This window comes from Xiphophorus couchianus, chromosome 15 (genome assembly GCF_001444195.1).
Source record: "Xiphophorus couchianus chromosome 15, X_couchianus-1.0, whole genome shotgun sequence".
Taxonomy (NCBI): Eukaryota; Metazoa; Chordata; class Actinopteri; order Cyprinodontiformes; family Poeciliidae; genus Xiphophorus; species Xiphophorus couchianus.
Window position 1 is genome coordinate 22,043,679 of NC_040242.1, and position 23,618 is coordinate 22,067,296.

General features: G+C 38.9%; 2 protein-coding genes across 3 annotated transcripts; both read left to right on the forward strand.

Moving 5' to 3' along the window:
* Positions 1 to 266: 266 nt before the first annotated feature.
* Positions 267 to 12,482, forward strand: amd1 (adenosylmethionine decarboxylase 1). The gene is made up of 9 exons (XM_028040223.1): positions 267 to 599; positions 7,040 to 7,126; positions 7,272 to 7,398; positions 8,380 to 8,482; positions 8,571 to 8,613; positions 8,931 to 9,075; positions 10,226 to 10,315; positions 10,398 to 10,553; positions 12,183 to 12,482. The coding sequence occupies exons 1-9, from the start codon at positions 487 to 489 to the stop codon at positions 12,324 to 12,326; spliced, it is 1,008 nt and encodes a 335-aa protein (XP_027896024.1). The 5' UTR covers positions 267 to 486; the 3' UTR covers positions 12,327 to 12,482.
* A 3,687-nt stretch (positions 12,483 to 16,169) lies between these two features.
* rpf2 (ribosome production factor 2 homolog) lies at positions 16,170 to 22,673 on the forward strand. 2 transcript variants are annotated; one of them, XM_028041146.1, is made up of 10 exons: positions 16,170 to 16,316; positions 16,990 to 17,122; positions 17,406 to 17,443; positions 18,126 to 18,165; positions 18,252 to 18,333; positions 18,484 to 18,560; positions 19,445 to 19,544; positions 19,625 to 19,727; positions 20,744 to 20,888; positions 22,254 to 22,673. In XM_028041146.1, exons 1-10 carry the CDS (start codon positions 16,294 to 16,296, stop codon positions 22,428 to 22,430), a joined length of 918 nt encoding a protein of 305 aa, XP_027896947.1. In that variant the 5' UTR covers positions 16,170 to 16,293; the 3' UTR covers positions 22,431 to 22,673. The 2 variants fall into 2 exon arrangements, with proteins under 2 accessions (XP_027896947.1, XP_027896948.1); XM_028041147.1 differs by lacking the exon at positions 16,170 to 16,316 and having other exon boundaries at positions 17,406 to 17,447.
* The last annotated feature ends 945 nt before the right edge of the window (positions 22,674 to 23,618 follow it).

Genomic DNA, 23,618 nt, shown 5'->3' on the forward strand with positions numbered 1-23,618 from the left:
ACAAAAAAGTTTTACAAATTCAAATAAAAAAGAATCATAGAATTATCAAATAGTAATGCCCAATATTTGATATTATGCCGTATGAAAACAATAAATCCCCATTGTGTCGTAATTTTTAGTACCTGTAGAAGGGCACGTGAGGAAACCTTTCTCTGCCATAAAGTGACATGTCCTTGGACCAATCAGAAACCACAAGAAGTGGTCCTGCTGTTAGATTGGCTCGACGCAGTAGTGACGTAATGAAGCTTTGGTATAAAATCAACACACGCACTTCATTCAGCGCTTTACACAGTATGGCCGGCGATATTAGCTAGCACTCGCTTACGGTATTCTCTGCAAAAGGGAAGGCGGTAACTCAAGATAATTAACACCTGGATTGCTTAAAGGACTGTACCTCAATAAATTATAACTAACCGAGGAAGGATTAAATAAGCTGTAAACGTTGTAACTGACGTTCTAATAATTCTGTTGGGTGTCTGTTGTCTCATGATGGAGGATAACGGTGCACATTTCTTCGAGGGGACCGAGAAGCTGCTGGAGGTGTGGTTCTCTCGCCAGGACCAGACCAAAGGGACCGGGGACCTCCGCACCATCCCGAGGTTTGAGTCTTTTCCTTGTCTGCACTGTCATATCATGTCTGTGTCGCCTATTGCGGTAAACTTCAGGTATTGTGTGACATGTAGTTAATAATATGTTATAAAGTCCAGGCTCCTGGATACTTTCACTGGTTTACCCGAATCTGGCCTGCTGAGAACCGAAGCAGTTTCTGGCCTTACAGCCCCCCACCAGCGAGTTAGCTAACACCACTCTGGAAAATGGTCACCTCCCCTTTAACTGTGCTACTCTGAGGATGACTCATTCATTCGTCGTACTTTAAGTTTATCAGTTCTTCCTATTCCATTACTTGATGCTTTAGGGTTCGTAATGGATATTTTCTGTCGTGTTTAGAAATACGTAGACTAGCAGGTGGGCAAGCGGTTATTAGCTGAGTAACTCATGTTACTTCTTAAAAAAAAAAAAAAGAGTATCAACATCTTTTAAGCGCTGTCCTGCTGACTTTATTGGCCTTTATTAGGATCTTACAGGATCTAAATGCTGTGCCATTTAGGTGACTGATTCGTCCGTCACTGACATGTGTCAGTCAGTTTTTGCTGCCAAAATTAGGCGGGCTTGATGAATTTTCTTAACCCTTCACCGATGCTCATGACTCCGAAGTTGGTATGAGATTCGGAGCTTTTGAATTTCGGCATTCATTAAATGCTGCTTTTTAGGGAATCTGGGTTTCGCTTATCTAGGATTAGGTCATTTGTGAAAGTTGAAAAATATGAATTTGTCGAAACACGAATAGATTATTTTACATTAGTGAGACGCATTGTTTTTGGTAAATACAGTGAAAGTGTGAAACATGTCATACCATGCTGTACTACGGATTATTTAGTGTAGAATAACCCAGTATAACTTTGACCAAAGTATTGCACTTTTCAAGTAGGACTCTAAATTAAGATTGTACTGATCAGAGGTAGAGGTAGAGGTCAGGTTCTTTTAAAAGTGTTGAAATAGCCCTTTACTGACGTGTCAAAACTGATACCAACTTCAGCGTCGTGTCGTTGCTCGTATACTTCTGTCGCTTTGCTGTCTGTCTGCATGGCTGGGTTGAACACATTCGAGTATCGGGGGGGAAAGCAAACTCCATTTTTGTCTTGTAATAAAACTGTTAAACTGTAGCTGCGTTTGTCGTTGAGTTCATTTCTCTATGCGTCATTCAACAACGAGGAGGGAGGGGAGCGTGAAGCATGTGGTCGGCCTTCGCCTGACTGTAGCATGGCCACTGCTGCGCTCACCGTTCTAAGAACTGCTTCTGGACAGTTTCATCAGATGCATCCTTTTCTTGGACAGGCTGAAGAACGGAACCCAGTTTCTGACATGGTTCCGTTCTTCAGGTGAATTCTGTCAGGTGGGACGCGCAGAGAGACATTGATTGGGTCATCAGTTTTTGTTGTTGGATGGTTTAGGTCTCGAATTAAGTGTTTCTGTCCAGTCATCTGCAGTCCCGAATATTGACTTTTGTTGTTTTGTAAAAAAAAAAAAATAAAAAATCCCTACGGGTCCCTGCACGAGTCACGTTTCCAGCCATGAGGACGCTCCCCTCCCCAGTCCTCCGATTGGCTCAAGGGTTCTACACTCTGATTTGCTCAGTGGCCCTTGGCTGCATTTGAATAGGATGATGGGAGGTTCACAAAGATCCATGTGGTGGATGTAAAAGACTGTTGACCTTTGCCCTGGTTCAGTTCAACAAAATTCACTCCTTACACGTGCCTCAAAAGGTTATGTAAAAAAAAAAAAAAAAAAAATTGATCATAGACACAGCAGGTGAGCAGAATAGTGATTGATACGTCTGATCAGAATGGGCCTGTTTTGGTTCTGAACAGCTGTGAAAGCTGGTCTGCAGCTCAAACTGTTTGCTGCACCTAATGAATGAGAGAAAATGAATTATCACTGTTTTCAACCTATAAACACACTTTTTGATTTTAAAGAAATGAAAGTGGTGCCTATATGTTAAAGCATAACATATAGGTGGAGGGATATTACAACTTTTATATTAAAAGATCCTGTAGTCTCACTGGATGTGTTGCATTTATTCCCCTTTTTGTTTTCTGCTCTCCAGAAAAATGAAACGTTCAGGTCTCAAAGAAAAATGTGTGTTTTGGAAAAAGTCTGATTGGTGGAATAATTTAGGTTCTATAATGTGACAAACGCCTGTGTGTGTGGACGTGTGTGTGTGTGTGGCCAGTGGTGCGATTGAGGAGCGGTATTAATTTACAGCAAAAGGACAGATTAGCGGCTTACGGGGACCCAGTCAGTGGATCAAGCCCGCTGGACATCAGCCAGTGTCCAAATAAGTCCACAAGGGCATCTGAGTGACCGGCGGGGCCGTTGCTCAGATTACCTCCGCTGTCAGACCTCAGATCTTGTGGTCTGCTGCTGGTGACTGCAGGGCAACGTTCCCAAAGGCAACGTGGTGTCAAACTTTAGATTTAGGTCTGTGTGTACCTGTTGATTGGGTGAAGACAAGCGGGTCCTGGTAGTTCCAGGTTCTTTTCTTTGAGGAAATGGGATCACACTGAGCGCTCTGAAATAGCCTTTGGTGTGCATGTCGCTGTGAAACGGGAGCTGCCTCAGGTTTCTGGTAACATTGTTGCAATGGGCCCAGGAAGGCATGTTGCTACAGCCCTCCCATGTGTTTTTGTGTGAAATGGCGGCCCTTAGCACCATCCTGTAGAGCCCACAGTCACACTTGTTTGACCTAAATGCTTTGCAAAGCAAGCATGCAGCCTGCTGTTGGAATATCTCAATGAAGCTGACTGCTTTTCATCACTCCAAGCCTTAATCTGTTGCTGGAGATGATCAGAAAGACAACTGAGTCAAGATGGCTTCAAGATCCCCCCTTCCCACCCTGCAGTCAGAATTCCTAAGTCATATTTGTAGGGAAGTTGCTGAGAAAACGGTGTAAAAATGTGTTCTCTTGTAAAACAACTTAAAAAAAGCGTGGAAATTCACACAATGCCCACTTTTTATTGTCCTAATGCCTAATTATGAGATTATTTCTCTGCAAATATGGTGAAAAACATTGGGTTTGAGTGACTAAGTCCCACCTGCAGGTATTTCTGTATATCTTTCTTCTACCACATTGCTGCTTCAGCCTTACCTGATATTGTTTTCCACAATCAGTATGGGAGTAACAAAATTTGAGCTATTAAAGTTGGTTAAAAGAATGGAAAAAAACATTTTTTCTCTTTTTTCTTCCATATGTAGATTTTAAAAGGAATTTTAATGAGGAAAACATACAAAGTTGCTCTGAAATATTTCTAAAGTAGCACCACAAAATCTGTGATTTTTGATTGGGAAAAAAAGAAAATCACAAAAGCAGTCATGAAGTCCTGCCGGGACTGAATAAATTATTTTACTTACCACAAACGTCTCAAGTGTCTGATTTGTGAGCCGACAAGTGTGCATCGAGATTCCACCCTCATAACAGGACTACGTGAGCATAGTTTTTATTTTGCTTCCTGATCTCTTGTATAATTTTGTAAACTGTAAAATAAATCTTTAAATGCACCTTCAACAATATTAGCAACACACCAAGAAATCTTTTGGTGACTGACATTGGATAATTATTTTTCCCCCTACTGGTGACCACACTGCTAAAAACTTAAGACCAGTTTTTCTTTTTTTTTTTCTTTTTTTTAATCAGGCAGAGCAGAGGACAGATCAGTGTAGAAATTGTGACTGCAGGAAGATTTAGTGAGCTTTTTCCCGTACCAGTAAGGTGTTTTAAAATGAATTCTGAATATTTCCTTATCAAATATCTTTTTTTATTATCATTATTATTATTATTTTGGATGAGTGAGTCAGTTAGCAGTTACCAGGAAGGCTGAGTGGACTACATCAAGTCGCTCTGTTTTCTCCTCTTCATATGTGTGTGTGTGTGTGTCTGGTCAGAGCATGCTGCTGTGAGACTGTCCTACTGGCTGAATATTACATTAGCATAAAAAAATACAGCTTCAGGACTCTCAAACTATATTAGCCAAAGCGCATTGCACTCAAACAGTCCTTTGTGATATAAATATTTCACACACTAATATTGCGGTGACAATGTATTTTCAATATATGTTGTACAGCCCGAGCAATTCCCCTTCCTGGCAAAAATGGACAGTCAGTGGGGGTTACAGTTTTATCACAATGTTTTATGGTACTATTGTGATGATAATAAAAGTGACGATAAGAACTATTTACTGGCTTCTCCACAGACACAAATACTGTTGTTGAAAAACATTCTAATGTATGTGATTTTTATATCACTAACCTGATCACATCATTTAATCATATTTTCAAATTTAGTAATACTTATTGAACTCAAGCAATGCAGACTTTTTTTTAAACATTGTTTATTTTTGATTTAACATGACATGAAATCAAGATTCTTAAATTTCTCATGATAAACAATGCAATGAATACCCACCCCGGTCGACTGCATCAAGTCGTTAACTTGGCAGCAGCCCCTCACACCCAGCAGTGATGTGCATGGCGGAGGGGGTCAGTTAACGGCAAGAAATCCTGAACAGAACCAGAGCAGAAGGACAAAAGCACAGCAGCACTGAACTAGCTGTACTTCCCATGCTGAAGACAAAGTAAAGAGTTACTGACAGCAGCTCCTCTAAGTGACTTCATCTCAAAGTGAAACCTAGCTAAACATAGAACCACTTTTCACACGATCACAAAGTCTAAATTTTGTCCCCTTCCTATAAAACTGTTCTACGTCAGGAATTGCAACACCTCAGCCACTGTTTGTACTGTGGATTAACTGGATAACTTGAAACATAATATGATCTACGTTGTTGTTGGGCATTGAAAGAGACAAATGAATCTTTTAACAGAGTAGTTCCTGCATGTGTTCATCCAGACTAAACCATTGACCTATTGATTACATATAATAGGTGGGAATTTATTGTGTAACTTACCATTTATTTAGAAGATTTTACGCACATTTTGATTTATTGTCTTGATAAATGTGCATTAATGTTAAAATAAACAAAACAACATTACTGGAAACTTTCACATTTATTTTCTAAACTTTCTTCCACCAATATTAGTAAAATTGAAAATGTGATTAAATGTAGTTACTGTGTGCCGTTTGGTACAAATCATGCTGTAATTGGCATCCTGAAGAAGCCGATTTAAAATTGGAACATTTTTCAAACAGCAGTATTTGTTTGATATTATGAATGCTAAAAATCCTAAAAACAAAAGACACCTGTAATAAAGGGCTTCCCCCAGTGTTTTATAAGCCTGGCGGGCCACCAGGCTAAGCATTGCTTATTTGATTAAGTATTTTTAAAGTGTTTGCATTTTTTAAGACTTTATTGTTCAGGTATTAATCTTTCAATGGCACATAATTATCAAGTGATATTTGAAAATTTTCTGTCAGCTTTAAATATTTAACTGAAAAACACAATGGGCTGCTAGATGAATGACTGCCCTAGCCCCCAACCACCAGGCTTAGCAAGTTTTCTGGCAGAAAACCTTGTGTGATAGTTTTTCATCATTGTTTGTATTATCACAATGGTAACACAAAATATTGTAATCAAATTCTAGGTCCATATCGCCCATCCCTTCTACAGATCAGCTGTTGATCTGATTTATTGTGGCATAAACAAATGTTGTCCAGTAGCATTACATTATTAAGTCTAGTAATGGACATAATAGAGGTTTATTATTATTCCTGTGGTTCAGCTAATAAATTCCCTTTTTTCATGCTGGAAAAGCAGACAATAGGTTCTCCATGAGAGATGTTCACCTCATCTGCAGACAGAAACTCATTCAAGTATGTGCTGATGCGAATCGGTGTGTGTGAGATGGAACGGTTACTAGCTGAGGGCCGGGGTAGCTGCTGGTACAGTCCCCATTGAGCGCAGCTCTTCTTTCTCTAGTGGCTGATGCCGAGCTGTGAATGGGCCCAGACTGTTCTTCCAAGGCTGTGTTGGAAAACGTGACGCAGCTGCTTTTTGCACTGCAGCTGTTTTTTGTTTTTTTTTTCCCAGTCCTGGTGGGAGGGCAGGAGTAGCAGCAAGTATCGGTCCTCCTGTGGAGGAGGGTACAACGTTTATCTCCTTTTTACTTGGCTATTAATTTCATATTGCTGGAATTTGTTATTCTCCTGTAGGGTTTTCAGGCCACACAAAAGCACATTTTTGTAAATTACTGCAATGATTAAAAATGGTCGACTGGTAGATATTGGATGTCTTGCAAACACTAGGTTCCCTTTGTACGACATATTTTAGGACAGGGGTCTGCAATGTTTGGATGCGTCCCTGCTCCAACACACCTGAATTTAATGACGTAAATGTGTAAAACACGCTGACATGCTAGGAAGGCGTTTTGGTTGAGGTGTGTTGGAACATTGGAGCGTTCAAACGCTGCAGGACTGGGAAGCTGTGCAGAGTAATCCTAACATCTATCCTCCTTCTCTTCTGTTTTCCAGGTTTGAGTGGGACAAACTTTTGGAAAATGTGCATTGTTTGATCATAAGTGTGACAAAGAATGACAAGCAGGAAGCTTATATACTCGGGTAAGAACGGCCTGTCCTCTCCAAACATCGTCTGGCTCAGTGGTGTCCAGTTCCAGCTCAATCACCTTCACTGATGGATTTCTCTGCTGCAGTAGTATATAATGAAGTTTAACTATTAAAGTTTTTTCGTTTCTCTGCGCCACAGTGAGAGTAGCATGTTTGTCTCCAAGAGACGTTTCATTTTGAAGACATGTGGAACCACCCTCTTACTGCAAGCACTGGTGCCTCTGCTGGAGCTCGCCAGGGAGTACTGTGGCTTCGACGCCATCGAGGTTAGACACACACTGCCTTCATGTGAAACTCATCACACTTCTGTATATATGGAATGCTGGTGAAGACCCTTGCCAAGGCTTTTATTAATTAATACAAACCTCAATGTATTTAAACTTGCCAGCTATTCTCTGTTAAAAGTCTAGACGTGAATACGTTTTGACCAACTTTGCAGCTGATTCAGGATGTTGTCCTGCTGGAAGCTCAGCCTCCATGATGTGTCAAGGGTGAAGCCGTGTTGGCTTTCTGTACCATTTAGGATTTCATGATACTGTTCTAACAAACCTCCAAGTCCAGAAACCGAAAAGATCCATTTGCGTTGGGTTTAGTTGCACTGAGGCACTCAAATTACTGATTAAACCGGTTTCTGGATATAATCAGTGGCACTAGATTTTATTTAGTGGGAGCAACAAGGGATGAACTGAGATGCAAACTGTATTTTTTCAGTTTTTTTTGTTTGTTATTATACTACTTCACTTCCACTTCACAAAATGTGGCTCTTTGTTAGTCCGTCACATAAAGTGTCATTGTGCAACAATGCACAGTGACAGTAGTTGCATTTCCATTTACCGTGAAATTGCGCAAAAAAAGTTTTTCACTAATCTTTTTTGCGTTGGGATAAGATTTTTTTCAGCTGTTTTGAAATTTGTGTATTTTGCAAAACTAGTGGAAACACTTAATTTGCGTCATGCTCTTTTATAGCCTCTGCTCTCCTTAAATAATGCATAGCTGGCTCCAGCAGAACTATCAGAGCATCACAGTTCATCAAAGGTTGACTTTGACATTTGAAACATGATAAATCCATAGTAAACTTGCAGCTGATTTTTATGAACTTATAACATGAACTGACTTTTTACATATTAATTGTATTTAATTTTTTCAACATAAGCAGAATATCAAAATGTTGAGCACATTTGTTATGGAAACGGCTAGTAAGTGGACAGTTTCACCGTGGGGTAACTTTTGGGTGGGTTTTGTTGCAGAATTTCTTCTATTCCCGTAAGAACTTCATGAAGCCGGCCCACCAGGAGTTCCCTCATCGAAACTTTCAGGAGGAAGTGGATTTTCTCAGCCAAATTTTCCCAAGTACGTAAAGCAGATCTGACCAAGTGTAGTCATAAAATTCTGACAGTCTTTGATTCCAGTATAAACCCTGATTTCCTCTTCCTTCCAGACGGAGCAGCCTACTGCATGGGACGTTTGAACTCTGACTGCTGGTAAGTGTCCTGAAGCTGACCGGCTGGAACTAGAGTGTATGTCCAGTGTTGCTGCTTTCACTGCAAAGGCATTCAACAGAATTGAGTAAGCTCCCTCTGCCCTAAACGATGACACATAGAGCTTCTCAAGTTCATCTCTGAACAAATGAACCAGCTAGTTGTAGAGTCTGCTGTGTTGCTGCAGCATTTCTGATAACTACTGCCTCCTGGTGGCTGATGAGGTGTGTCCCTGGGGCTTTATTCCTTTAATGGCAGCACATTCAGAGGCGTCAAGCCCCTCCCCTCTGGATTGTTTTGACCGCTGTGTTGCCCTGCAGGTACCTGTTCACCCTGGATCTGCCAGAGTACTGGGAGAACAAGAAGGCCGATCAGACGCTGGAAGTTTTGATGAGCGACCTCGACCCAGCCATTATGGACCAGTTCTACATGAAAGACGGTGTTTCTGCAAGTGAGGTCACTCGTGTAAGTAACCTGAAGCAGCAGTGGCTGTTCGGAGCGACGGGGAAGAGTCCTAATTAGAGATACACCGATCTGATGTTAAAGGGACAGTATTATACAAGATCAACTTGTTTGAGCTTTACATCACGTTATCATAATATTCCCTCATCTAAAACATAATCTACAGTGTTACCTTGATTCTTTCATGCATGTTTGAGAAATCCTTTAATCTCCATGGGAGTCTCTGAAAAAACACCTGAGTGAACCTAGCTCCGCCTTTGAGACACAGCTCCTCCTCAGAACTGCAGCTTCTCGGGTTCAGCCTGACAGAGCAGCCCTACCCCACTCAGTTCCTTCAGACTAGCCATCAGCAATTTGCAAACACCTGGTGGAATTGCACAATTGCTGAACTCATTATACAAGCTACGTATCAATGTAATACTGGTAAAAATGTTGTTAAAGGGTTAATGTAGGAACAACGGTATGACGTCCTGAAGGAGGAGTTTCAGAAAGTGGAGTTTTTAAAGACAGAGACCCAATTTCAAGACATGAAAAATCAAAGTCAAATTTCTTAAGTCATATTTGATAAATATAGCATTTTTGTAACAACTAAAGGTATCATAATTACTTGATTGTGCTATAAAATGGCCTGAAAAATGCATAATATTGCCTCTTTAATATTTGTATTGGTCCCAGTATTGAAAAATTCCAGATTGGTTATCAGTGCCAAATCATACAGGCAGATCTATTCAATCATTATACTTAGAATTCCTAATTACACTTTCTGAACCATTTGAAAAAGATTTTTTTAGGTTTATTCTGAACATGTTAAACCAAGGTAGCCAACCTATTGTCAGTTTCTTTATTTCTTTTCCATTGGCTGTCATTCTCCTACCTGCACTGACTGAATAAATGCAAGTTGTTTTTACATGTTTAACCAAGCTTGTTGTAGCTGTTATGTACAGTGGGCTGTTATGCAGAGTTATTAAATACATTTGTAATTCAGTACATTTATGTATTGGTATTTAAAAGAAACCCTTCAAGTCTTTCAGCACAGTTTTTCTGTATGGGATCAGTATGGCCCAGACGTAAACCGCAGATATCGGTACCATAAGTGAAAACAGTGGATCGGTGCATCCCCAGTCCTAACCGTCTCCTCCCATTCTGCCCTCAGAGGAGTGGAATTCGTGACCTGATACCAGGTTCTGTGATCGACGCCACAATGTTCAACCCTTGTGGATACTCAATGAACGGAATGAAGACTGTGAGTTGCGACATCGCCGCCTTCTGCGCCAGCAGATGCGAGCCCGCGTCGGTAACGCTGCTGTTGTGTTTGTGGCGTGCAGGGAACTTACTGGACCATCCACATCACCCCGGAGCCAGAGTTCTCATACGTCAGCTTCGAGACCAACCTCTCCCAGACGTCCTACGACGATCTGATCAGGAAGGTTGTTGATGTGTTCAAGCCAGGAAAATTTGTGACTACAATTTTTGTCAACCAGGTGTGTGCAGCTGTAATGTCATTTCAGCCCGTTTTAATTAACTTCAGTTGACAGCTCATGTCATCTGGTGGCACATTAAAAACCCAACATTTTGGATTTCCATCCAGGTATATTGACATATCACTGAAACTAGAGCTCTTTTCTGAACAGGTCATTGTTGAAAATTAGAATTTTTTTCTTAAACAACTTAGTTAAATTAAAACAAAGTAAAGTATTATTTTAGTAACTGAGTAATGTGGTGATTATTCTGATGACTAATCAAATAAAAAAATTGTCCTGTGCTGTTTTAGCTACTTAAGCTTCCACAAAAATGTATGAAAGAGAAAATGCTGGTTAAAAACAACTAATTCCTATTTTAATGATAAAATAACCTTTAATTAGTTAGTATGCAGTACAATTCAAACATTACTTTTATTCCCTACTTTGAAGTATGGGGGGGAAAAAAAAATTAAGTTGCAAAAACAAATATTTCACTTTAATTTAAAAAATTAAAAGGCAAACTTAAACTGAGGAATTGTTAAATACTGGCTTTTATGTTATACGTCACTTTCAGTCTCAAGTTTGAAGTATGAAAACCTTAATAAAATGTTCTAATGTATTTTTCCTTTTTTCGCTCATTACTCTTACAGAGAAGTACAAATATTAGCCAGATTGTGTACAATCACAGAAGTCTTTAGAAAAGGGAATAAAAATATCACCCAGTAGCAGCTACAAAATTAGTTTTAGCAACACGTAAATCTCATAAGTTTCTTGTTTTTTTTTAACGAGAGTTTTGTTTTTAGTGACTTTTACGTCTCATCATAGCGAGATGTTGCTGCTGAATTTTTTATTTTTTTTTAAGCTGTGGCAGATAAACACTGCCATAGTTTATGCATTCAGAATAAGGTTTAATATTTGGCTAGGTTGTCCTGTGGTCGGAAACGGAACATAATCAAATCCTCATATTGGAGGAAAAACTGTGGGACGCTTCCAAGCCTCAAAGCCCATCCCAACTAAAGTATGGGAGTGGTAGCATCATGTTGTGTGGACACTATTAATACAATGTGTAAAGTTCTGGTTTGATCTTCATATAATCAGGTCAGTCCCATCATTATTAAAAGCAAGTTCTGGTTTAATTGAGTTTATTTAAAATGGGACAATGTACAACATGCATTGTCCACTGAAGGAGAGATGTACAGCACCAGGTTATAGCTACTATCTGTAGTAGCATTAAAACATACAGTAGTATTAAAATTTGACATGTAACAGTACAAAACCTGAAGAGAAATAAAAATGTCACCATAAGAACAAAATAAAAACAGTAGTCCCATCTACACACAGATAAATATGGGTAAATATGGACAGTTATTTTGAGCATATTTTATGTGAATAAACTTTAATCAGAAGGAGAAACGGTTTTACTACACCAGAAAACTTACAGAAGTCTGTACATAGTAACACATCGATTGGCAATGTGTTCCAGAACTGTGATGTTGCACAAGAAAACCCTGACTTCCTAAAGGAAGTTCTACACTTTGGAATGCTACACTCACCCCTAGTGGTCCATTAAGTATAAATCAGTTGTGTGTGTATATAATTGCTCTTTGTTTCTTTGTATATTTTTACTCAATCCCCCCCACCCTTCCACAGAGCTCCAAGTGTCGCAGTGGGTTCTCTTCCCCCCAGAAACTCGAGGGCTACAAGCGCCTCGACCGCCAGTTGGCTCAGTTCAACGATTACAATTTCGTCTTTACAAGCTACGCCAAGAACCGCCAGCAGAACCAGCAGAGCTGAGGGTTGAGGATGAAGAAGAGGCGCAAAAAGAAAGTTGGTGGCAGCTGCCACTGTTGCTCGGGCGCCACATCCTCGCCCCTCCCTGCCTCCTCGGCGGCTGCCCGCCTCGCCCTGAGTTTACCCTCCAGTTTGAGTTGTTTGCGTTGTCGTAACTGTGACTTATGTCTCTTGCATGAAAGCTCTTCTTGCTGTCTCGATATTCTAGCTCACTCTTGCTGTGATCCTGAGGTGCATGTAGAGGAATTAACCGTGCTCTGTTCCAGGCTGTCCATCAGCGCCCAGTACACCAGTCCCTTCCTGCAGGTCTCTCCCCTCATCCCCCACAGACAGGGCTTCCGCCCGCACTAGAGCAGGGCCCTGGCACGCTCAGACCGGCCCACCTCTTCACGGCTCAGTGGTCTTCCACTCTCTTCCTGCTCACTTGAGACGCATTGACCTTCCAAATTCTCAGATCTTTTGACTCAGTCAAAAGATCTGAGAATGCTATGGGATGTTTTGAGTTTACCCTAAAGTTGCATGATACTTTTTGTTGCTGTACTGAGCACTGCAGCAGTGGATTTCTGCTTTGCTGGGCCATAAAGCGTCACTTCATTTTTCAGTTTCTTGGTATCAGCTTTTTTTATTTTTTATTTTTTTCACAGTTTGCCCTCGTTGGGCTGATGTGATTTGGCCCACCGTCTGAATGTCCGTTTCCACGAAGAACAGCCTGGAGCGCGTTTGAGCTGAATGTCCGACTCCAGGAGAGCAGCCGGCGCAGTCACAATGCCCTCTGCTGACCAAACGTTTTCCAGTCCTTGCAGACCATGGAGCCGACCATCCTGGCTGCTACCGTGTCAAACGCTTTCAATGAATCAGACACATTTAGCCCAGTTGAACAGCAAAGCGTTTTTTTGTTGTTTTTTTCTCTCTGTGTCCGTCCTCTCTGTCTCTTTCCGCCCCATACAGAAATCTGTAAAAGCACAATAGAGGCCCACCAGTCTGAGCATGCCAGGGTGAACCCGGATCATTCCACATATAACTCCTGGCTAAACTGCCATTTTATTAAATTGATTGTCTCCCCCCCTAACTTTTGAATCAGTTAAAAATAGGACTTCCTAGCAGTTTTCTTTGTTTGGATGGCCGTTCCTTTTGTCCGTTGAGGGGGACGTCCAGCGACACTGTGGTGCATGTGACTTCTAGTACCGTGTTGCTTGACAGCCTAGTGCCACCTCTTCCTCGTTTTGTTCGTGCTTCACCTTCCAGCTGGAAGCACACATAGAAGCTGCTGCATCCTGACATGTTAAAGGGTTTTATTTTCTTTACGATATTTTCACGGGTTCAGTTAAGTTATAGTTTATCTTAAGAGTTTACCTTAAAGCTGCGGGGAAGTTCTTGGAGCAGGTTGGAGGGATTCCCTAACCCTCACTCTTCCTTAAGACTTCCCAACAGCTGCTGTGGGATTAACAACATCTTAATGCTACTTTTTGGGGATCATTGCCATTTTGTTTTCTTTTTATACAGTGAAGTCAATGCATTGTTACAGTAAAATAATCAGAAAATTTTATACAAAACATTTTGTATTTCTGCTGCGGACCAATTTTTCATTTCCTCTTTTGTGTTCAAATGTTAAAGCGGTTTCCCCAAACTAGTTTGTTCAGAAGTTAAGGGATGACTTTTTCTCTCTTTTTTTTTTTTTTTTTAAAGCTGACTAACTCTTGTGAATAAATAAATATCTGACTCTCCACTCCTTAAAGTTGGAGTTATTTCCCACTCTGGGGTTGAGAGGGTGCAGTTATCTGGATCTGTCAGGATGTACTGAAGGAGACACTTTGCTGTTCTAATTTCTTTTGCAGTACTTTGGATGGTCAAGATGTGCTAAATATATCTGTGCTATGAGCTTGATGCTTCAATAAAAGATATTTACCTGTTCAATGACTCCATTTGTTTTCATATATGTGGAATTTTATCAGCTGAAGTTAAAATATTTCAGCTAGTACATGCCATATTACTGTGGTATCTAGCCAAACCTGAACAGAAGCAGTTTGGTTTATGGAGGGTTGACCAAGTTAGCCCAGTACAGTATTCAAAAGTGAAGACTTATGTCACTGCACCAAGTTCTGGTTCTGCTGGAGTTCTGGTTATTTCTGTTAAAGGGAGTTTTTCTTCCCTGCTGTCGCCACAAGCATGCTCAGTCTGAGGAATTGCTGTAAAGACAACATAACACCACAGCTGGCTCAGGAGGACTGGATGCTGCCAGCCCACAATTCAATGCAATCTGCTGGGTTTTCTTAGAAAACATTAACTAAACTTAATTAACCGTTTGATAAATAGGCTCTGTTAGCATGAAGGCCTTTGAATTAACTTTTTTTTGTGCTAAGTGGCTTGAGATGAGGTGTGAATTGGACTGAAGCAGGAAGACACCAGTGCTACTAACTGCGCGACTCCCAGCTTGTTAATGAGAAGGATCATATCGCCCTCTGATGGACAGAATGTGAATAGTTCACTCTTTTCTGATAAAACGTGTCTTTGTCTTCTTGGTCTAAGGATCTGAACTGCAGTGGCAGAGTTCTGGCTGCAGGTGGCAGTAACATACAGCGATATTAACCAAACGTATGAGCAAAGAAGGAGCATGTCGAGAAATTTTAAAACCTAGTTGGGAAAAGGAAAAAAAGAAGTTAAATTCTTTTGGTTGGGAGATAGAAAATATTGTAAAAGACTTTAATTTATCTCATATAAATATTAGTCGAAATGTTCCTCTTTCACCAGTTCATCCGTCTCTATTTCCTAATAGTGTTGTTGATTTTACTTCGTTGAAGAAAAGGGAAAAAGAAAACCTTTTAGATCCATATTCAGTACAATCATATTTAGACAATAAGTATTATGGATATGTCCAAGTTTATACAGATGCTTCAAAAAATTCAAATAGCAATTATGGGGTGTCTTTCATTGTTCCAGAATTTAGTATTGAAAAATGGAAAAGAATTACTGACGGAGTGTCAGTTTATGTAGGAGAGATGATGGGAATCATTTTGGCTTTAGGATGGATTGAGGAAGTTCTTCCACTGAGAGGTATAATATGTTTTGATTCAAGTTCATCATTATATTCATTAAAAAGTAATCATTCTATTAGTAGACCAAACCTTATATTAGAGATTCAGTTATTAATTTATAGAATTCAGGCAATGGGTTTATTAGTTATTTTTACATGGATACCGTCACATGTAGAAATAAAAGGAAATGAGTTGGCAGACAAATATGCAAAACAAGCTACAAAAAATTGTTATATTGATATATTGGTACCATTCAGTAAAAAAGAAATGAAATCTATTATTAAACAAAAGGTTAAGGAAAGACGGCAGAAGCGGTGGGAAGAAGATAGAACTGGTAGGTGGCTTTACAGTATTCAAAGAAAAGTTGGTGCAATGAGGAGAACAGGACAAAAAAGAAAAGAGGAAACCATAATATCCAGATTACGTTTTGGTCATACAGGGTTAAAAAGTACATTATTAAAAATGGGAAAACATCCAACAGGAAATTGTGGTTTTTATCTACAAGAAGAGACAGTAAAACATGTTTTGTTGTTTTGTTCTAAATATTCTGTTGAGAGAAGGGAATTAGTATGTTGATTACGAGAAAATAAATTACAATTAAATATACAAGATATTTTGGAAAAAAAATTCTACTTCTGAATATTTTTGTTATTTAATAAATTACCTTAAGAAAACGACATTTTTAGAAAGGTTATACGTTTTTTTTTGTTTTGTTTATTGGGATGGGGGAGAATATACAGTATATGTAGCATATGTGGCCATCCACTCCATTCCAGTAGATGGCGGTAATGCACATCAGTAAGTTGCGTGCCAACCGCCATAAAAAAGAAGAAGAAGAAAGAAGAAGCACTTTCTGTTGTCTTCCGGTGCGAAGCTTCACGTGGATATAAGAGCAGCACGAGTACAGCGCTGCTGAACGACAGTAATAAAGGCTAAAAATGACGCAGTTAGACGGAATAGTGTAAGTAATCTATCAGAATTGTTTTATAGGAAGCTGCTGGGCTGAAATGTCTATTTGTTCCACGTTCATGTAACATTTCCTTGGAAAAAAAACTTACACTAACTTGCGTGCTCGCTAGTTAGCTAACTCTTGTTGTAGTAGAGACGGTTGTTTTCACGGTAATGGAATTTTAAGCCCACATTCATGAATGTTTTCTAATCTTTAAAGTGTATAATGTCGAGCCCAAACTTAAGTGGTATTACTTAAGTAGTCACATGTACACGGGTATCTAGTGATTTTCTCTCAAGATTGTTGTCATAATTAAAGTCTTGGCAAACGGTTTCCACAGTGACACAAGTTTTCGTGTTTGTAACACATGTCAACACAAAGCCAGGATGAACAGTAATCTGCAGTTAGCATAGAGAAACTCTTACTGTCCAGCGTTAATCAGGCATATATGGGCATAACAATGACCTGGTCGTTCTCAGTTTCTACAATTATTTTCTCAAACGTTTAGCTGACAGATTTCAAATAAATAGCTTATTTAAATACAGAAAGTCGTGTTTTTAAACTCTTTCCCCAAGAGTACTATACAATTACGGATTTTAAATGTCTTGAAACATCACTGCCTCTGCCATAACCGTGATGCAGCTCTGGCGGTTTGTTACCTTGTGCCTTTTCTTGGTTTCCTCAGAAAACCGAAAACAAGGCGGTCAAAGCGTTTCTTGGAGAGCAGAGCGCCCAAACTAATTGAGGATGTGAAGAACACCATGATCATGAAAGGAGGAAACGCCAGTCAGACCGTCACTACGGCCCTCAAAGACATAGTAAGCTGCCACTGATGAGGTTATTAAGAAACACTGTTTCTTCTGTTTAGTTTCATATTATGCATAACTCAAAACTAGATGGAATAAAAAAACATGCAAAATTATGCCATTGCTTGTAGTGTTACCTCTGTGTGGCTAACACATTTTCATTACAGGGAGAAATAATAGTAAGCACATAGAAGTGGATCTCAGTATTTGTCTTTTTTTATGCCAGATTAGTGAGCTGTAAAAAAAAATAAAAATATTAGGTAATCTCACAGAAGTGTTATCTCTTTTTTTTTAGTATTCCTTGAGGAAACCAAATGCTGTGCTGTATAAAAAGTAAGTGGACCTAAAAGCGTATTTGTGACAGATTCAACACATTTAGGAGTATTAGTCAAATGTAGGCAGATTTTTTTGTATTTTTTTTAATGCTTGTTGAATCTAATCCACATCTAATGTTGTTTTTTCCCAAAGAAGTTCCATGAATGACCTGAAACATTTGAAATCTGAATATCTGAATGGGCAGAATATTCCTTTGTACCAATCGGATGGTTGAAAAACATAAGTAAAAGATTAGAAACAATAAATATCTGTTTATTTCTATAATAATTTAGCAGTAAAGTGGATTCTTGAACTGAAAATGTTGTTTATTTGAGCTATTTACAGTTTTAGGTTAAAATCTGATTAATCATAGGCTCTGTAATTAACCTGATTAAAGTCTCGCAATTAATTTCAAGGCTAAAACATCTTATGTTGAAAACCGTCTGCTGATATAGAGTTTACACTTCGACATTCCTGACATTCTTGAATCTGTTTCACAAATAAGGAAATGGAATCAAAAGTCACACAAACGCATTGTAAATATTTCTGTAGTTGGTAATGGTTTAAGTTAGTTAAACATTCTGCAGTAATTATAGTTGCACATTATGACAAATCAACACTCTGAACACTATGAATTATTCAACAGATATATACTGTACATTATATTCTAAATGGAGATACTGTTGTGTGTTATTTCCAGAAAGAATATTACTCGGCCTTTTGAGGACTCCACATCTCTGGTAAGTCAGTGTCACGGTCATCTGACTTGCTTCTTTTGCAGTTTGAGTTGCTGTATTTGCAGTGATCCTTGCTGGTCCCTTTGCAGGAGTTTTTCTCCAAGAAATCCGACTGCTCTCTGTTTCTGTTCGGCTCCCACAACAAGAAACGGCCCCACAACTTCATATTTGGTAAATCCTGATCATCTGCTACTTGGAGATAACTCTCTCCATGAGTCTGCAGCATGAAAGTAAAGCTGGCACCATTATTCAGTGTGTGAGATGTGTTTGTTTGCATCGACTGTATGTGGTCTCTCATTTATTTTTTTTCATACTTTGCAGGTCGAATGTTTGATTTCCATGTCCTGGACATGTTTGAACTAGGAATTGAGAAGTTTATCTCCCTGAGTCAGATCAAGGTAATGGTTTGGTTGGGTTTACCATGGACAGGTGGTGATTAGGGCAGAAATGATTAGTCATGATTAATTGACTATTGAAATAAAAGTCAGTCATCGATTTAATCATTAACTGGAAAAACGGCCATTTACTGAAACACAAAGAGCAGTAATTAAACCAAAACTGCACATTTTGAATTATGATAAATACACTTTTCAGAAATCCTCAAGTACCATTGTTTTAGTTTCACCTGGTTCAACTGCTTTAAAAAAACCACACAATTTCCTACTAAGCACCTTTTGCTGTCCAGTTATTAATCAGTTAATCCAAAGAATACTCAACAGATCTACATTGTTTTGATAAGTTGAGCTTTTCACATGTTGATGTTAGAAGAATTATTTAACTGCAGATGTATCTTTTGTTACATGCGATCAATAGCATGGCTAATGCAAGGCCAGGTTATGGCATGTTAATGAATACATTTTATTCCATGTTTAAATAAGAAATTTAATTTTGTTTATTTGCATTTTCAAAATTGTATAAAAAAGGCATAAGTGGTTGAATGAAAAATATGCAGAATGTGCCAGTTAATTTTTTTTTACTAAATTAATCGTTAATTTCAACTCTAGTTGTGATTTTCTGTGTCTGAAGTGTTATAAGTAAAATGTTTTTGGAAAATGTCCGTAACAATAGAGGAGTTCAGTAAAGCTTCAGTGAACCAGTTTGCCCTTTGCAGTGTAGGTGAGTCAAACATCCAGCTTCCTCTGCTAGAAACGCACACATCCTGGTAGAAATAGATTGTATTAATATGACAATATTTATTCAGTTCTTGTCCTGAGATAACGGCTCCAGTCTCAGAAACCGATCCTAATAAAAAAATTTAAAAAAACATGTCTTTTGGTTCCAGACCAGCAAGTTTCCTGAAGGAACCAAACCCATGCTCATATTCGCCGGAGAAGTTTTTGATACAGACAACGAATACAAACGACTAAAGAGCCTGCTCATAGGTATGCAGAGATCACTCTGAGGGACTGGAGCTCCTTACTGCCATGCAGCTGCTCTGCTGACGTTTTTGTTTGTCTGTCAGACTTCTTCAGAGGCCCCACGGTGCCTGCAGTGCGTCTGGCAGGTCTGGAGCACGTTCTGCACTTCACTGCTCTGGAAGGAAAAATCTATATGCGCAGTTACAGGCGAGTAAAGGATCCTTAATCCCTTCAGATGCCACGCCCTCTGGGGTGGACGTGACTTTTCTTCTGGGTTTAAACCAATAAAAAAAACTTACTGAATTTGTAATTTACATTATGCTTCTTGCTGATTAGTTTCTTATTAACCAATGACAATGAAGTTTAGGCTCTAAACATCAGAAAAGATGAACATGGGTATGAAACTACAGCATGGAAGGTGTGACGTGTCTGTTTTCCATCAAAAATATACATTTATGTTTATGGTAGACTATAAAATGACGTCAGTATTTGAAGTTATTTTGAAAATATTGTCTGACATTAAATTGTAGGATTATAAGTTAAATGGTCATCCCAAAGGACATCAGGGATTTGGATGCATTATCTAACATTTAATTATTTAGTATAACAACTGTTGAGAATGATCCGTTCTCCATGCTGAGTTCTTGATGTACGAGATTAAAAAAAAGTCAGTGACTTAATTTCATGAATTCCATTTATTAATACCAAAATACAGCTGGTCCATTCTGACATGCCACCTTTAGGAGGTAACAGACAAAATGGCTACCCAGAAGAGTTTGTGATCTCTTTTCTTAGCCTCTATCTAAGCTACGCTCCAAAGAGGGTGTTCCCTAGTGTGTTATCCTTTACCCCTAGCTCTCATTTGCATTCCCTAACATGTCCTTTCCTCTAGCTTTAGCTTAGCAACTAGCTAAGAGATAAAAGGAAAACACAGAATTATTTATTCTCAACACCACACAAAATAAAAGGTATCTAAGCATTTAGTGTCTAATGTGTGGTTTTAAAATGATCTTATTTTGTGTTTTTTCCTGATTGAATTAAATTCTCGTACTTTCTTGAACTGTTAGTAAATGGAGACAAATCTGATATTGGCTGTTTGGATTTAAGAAATAAGGCAAGTGAGAACAAGATTGAGACGTATAGTAAGTTGAGAAGTGAAGGACATTCAGTTTTTAGTATACCAGAGGCTCCACAGTAACAGGCGTGTCGTTGTGGGGCTGCAGGTGTCTGTTGAAGAAGTCTGGGTGTCGCACGCCCAGGATTGAGCTGGAAGAGATCGGCCCGTCGTTTGACTTTGTCATGAGAAGGACACACCTGGCGTCAGATGACCTGTACAAGCTGGCTCACAGGCAGCCCAAAGCCCTGAAGGTAAACCTGACTGCTTGCTGCTGCTAATGACAATATACAGCAGCATCTCAGTGGATTAAAGCACCAGAGAGCAGATGATTTATTTAAAAAAATATTGTAAACATAAGACTTGAGACCCAGTTTAGACTTTTGTCCTGAAGACTTGTGGTCTGAGCCTCAAGTCTTCATTGTAGTTTTTATCTGGTGTAATGAAGAGTGACAGGAAGCTGGTATGTTAGCTACAGACTGCAGCAGCTGCACCTTTTACTCTGAACGTATTGATTATTAGTAATTGGTGTATTATTGGACGGTAATGACTCTTAACCATCTGTTCATGTTAGCTGTAGCTTCATAATAATGATCAGGTTGCGCAAACTGAACACTGTTCAATGACTACGAATCATTTCAGATCAAAATAATAATCTTGCTGCTAAGCTAGCTGTAACATTTCAAGGACACTTCCTGCTAAAAATGCCAAAATTAAAGCACTTCCTGTTCTGTTCACTCACAAGTTTAACATTTATTTACTTACTACATTTTTGTCTTGTACATTATGTTGTAATTTTTACCTTAAATTTGAATGTATTTACTGTTCAGATTAGTTTTAGTTGTGAATGTAGTAAATGTCTCCCGAAATTACTAAAGCTTCTCCAGGGCACTGTATGGTTGTCATGGTACTAAGATTTCACACTTTATATTGATAGAAGGAAAATGACTCTATGCTATTTTTGATACTGTGGCAACATTTTTCAGAGGAATAGGGTTCTTTTTACTAATGAGCAGAAAATATGATTAATTAAAATATAACACCATTTATACTTACTTTATTGGGGCAAAGGCAATATTTAGGGAACAATTAAATTGTAGTAATACATAATTAAAAAATTGTACTTCCCCATGTTACCACAACAGTAAACAAGATAATACTAACAATCCATGCCAACACCAAAATCACACATAAATCTATAATAAATACTATTTTCACCTTTTTTGTGGATATCTTTTAAAAGTAGAATGTATTGTATAGAGCAGGTATTCATATGTTTTTGTTACCAAATAGAGTATTAGTCTAAACTTGTAATAGTTTGTAATACTGTTGTAATACAGGTGCCAAATTAGACCACCAGACTGCACGGTTCTATAATTAGATGAATATAAACCAGGACCATTTCAAATACATATATATTTTTAAATAAGTAAGCAGGCAAAGTACTTGATTCAATTCTGTCGTAAGTGTCGTAAGATATTATGTGTAATGTCTGTAAATGTCCTCAAGATGGTGGTAGAGGGCACCTCGTGATGAAGACCTCGAATGAAGACCTTGTTCAACTTGACAGTTCTGATGTTAAAACACCTGTTTTGTTCTTGTTGTTTTTATTACTACAGCCAAAGAAGAAGAAGAACATTTCCCATGATGTTTTTGGAACCTCGTTTGGCCGGGTGCACATGCAGAAACAGGATCTGTCCAAGCTGAAAACGAGAAAGATGAAGGGCCTGAGGAAGAGGAAGGGGGAGGTGGTTAATGAAGATCAGGTACCTAAAGTGGCCAAAGTGGAGAGCTGAAGCCATGGAAACGGATTCATGGTCATCAGCTCATGTGTGCCGTCAGGGCCTCCTGGCATGTGAGCAGCCTCCAGTCCACTGCAGACCTGCAGATATGTGGATCCTTTTTCACGTGACTTTCAGGAAGTCAGAGAACGTTCCAACATCTCCTAATTATCATGTTGTAGAAACATTTCAGTCAGTATTTTTTGTCTACATCATTTAAAAGGAAATAATAATAATAAAAAAAAATCAAAACTTTTAGGCTTTGTAAATTTATTTGGAACCCAATAGTTTCCAACCCATGTTCACTGCTCCTAAACGACGGCGCCAAAGTTTCCAGGTCAACGCTGAGGTTTTCAAATCTCAATCTAAAATAGTCCTAGTGTGATGAAGCTTTAAAAAATATTTTTAAGGATTTCTTGAAGTCTGACCAGTCTTAAGTATTTAAGATTTTGGACCAGAGATGGTCAAATGCTGCGTAGATTCATAAATATGAAATACCCCTTTAACTTGGTGGCAAACCAAAAGCTTTCAATCAGATACAGAATTTTCTATCACCAGCTAATCATGGAGTTCATGATCCCCCTGCCCACCACAGGAGGGCGCCTATTCGCCCCTTAATGTACACGCGCAGTAGTAAACTTTTTCAGGGCACAACTTGCATTATTTTACATTTTGTCTTGTTTTCCCTCCAGGTGTTGCCACCCTGGGCAGAGAGCCATGTCATCCATTTCTGAAACCACCATTTTGGTCAACAATAATTTTTCACTTGGAGAATATTATAGATTTGTTTTTAAGTATTGATGATAAAGTGGTCAAAGCACCATTGTATCAACAGTTCAGATTAGTACATGTTTGGAAAATAAATATGGGAAATAAATAAATGAAAGCAGTATTTCTACCAACAATTAGACTAAAAATTAGATGCAGCTTCCTGACTAAATCAGGACAGTAAACAACAGTGTCCACTCACTGCAGATGGAGCAATCTGGAGGCTTTTCACACTCATTTGCAACATGCTTCAGCAAGAAATTAAGTTCCGATTCATCAATGATGACAAGTACTTTCAAATTAATCTGGAGGTTTTGCTTTTCAAACTGATTCCGACCTCTGATCCCTGGACAGATGGAAGCACGTTCACTGCGTTCAGGTTTTTTTTATGGAAAGGAAAATATTCTAAAACTGTTCCAGATTAATGCTTGCTGT

Coding starts and splice junctions, on each gene's coding strand:
- amd1 (XM_028040223.1), top strand. CDS start 487: ATGATGGAGGATAACGGTGCACATTTCTTCGAGGGGACCGAGAAGCTG. Junction 7,399..8,379: donor GTGGCTTCGACGCCATCGAG/GTTAGACACACA, acceptor GTTTTGTTGCAG/AATTTCTTCTATTCCCGTAA. Junction 8,483..8,570: donor TCTCAGCCAAATTTTCCCAA/GTACGTAAAGCA, acceptor TCTTCCTTCCAG/ACGGAGCAGCCTACTGCATG.
- rpf2 (XM_028041146.1), top strand. CDS start 16,294: ATGACGCAGTTAGACGGAATAGT. Junction 18,334..18,483: donor GCCCCACAACTTCATATTTG/GTAAATCCTGAT, acceptor CATACTTTGCAG/GTCGAATGTTTGATTTCCAT. Junction 19,545..19,624: donor ACTAAAGAGCCTGCTCATAG/GTATGCAGAGAT, acceptor TTTGTCTGTCAG/ACTTCTTCAGAGGCCCCACG.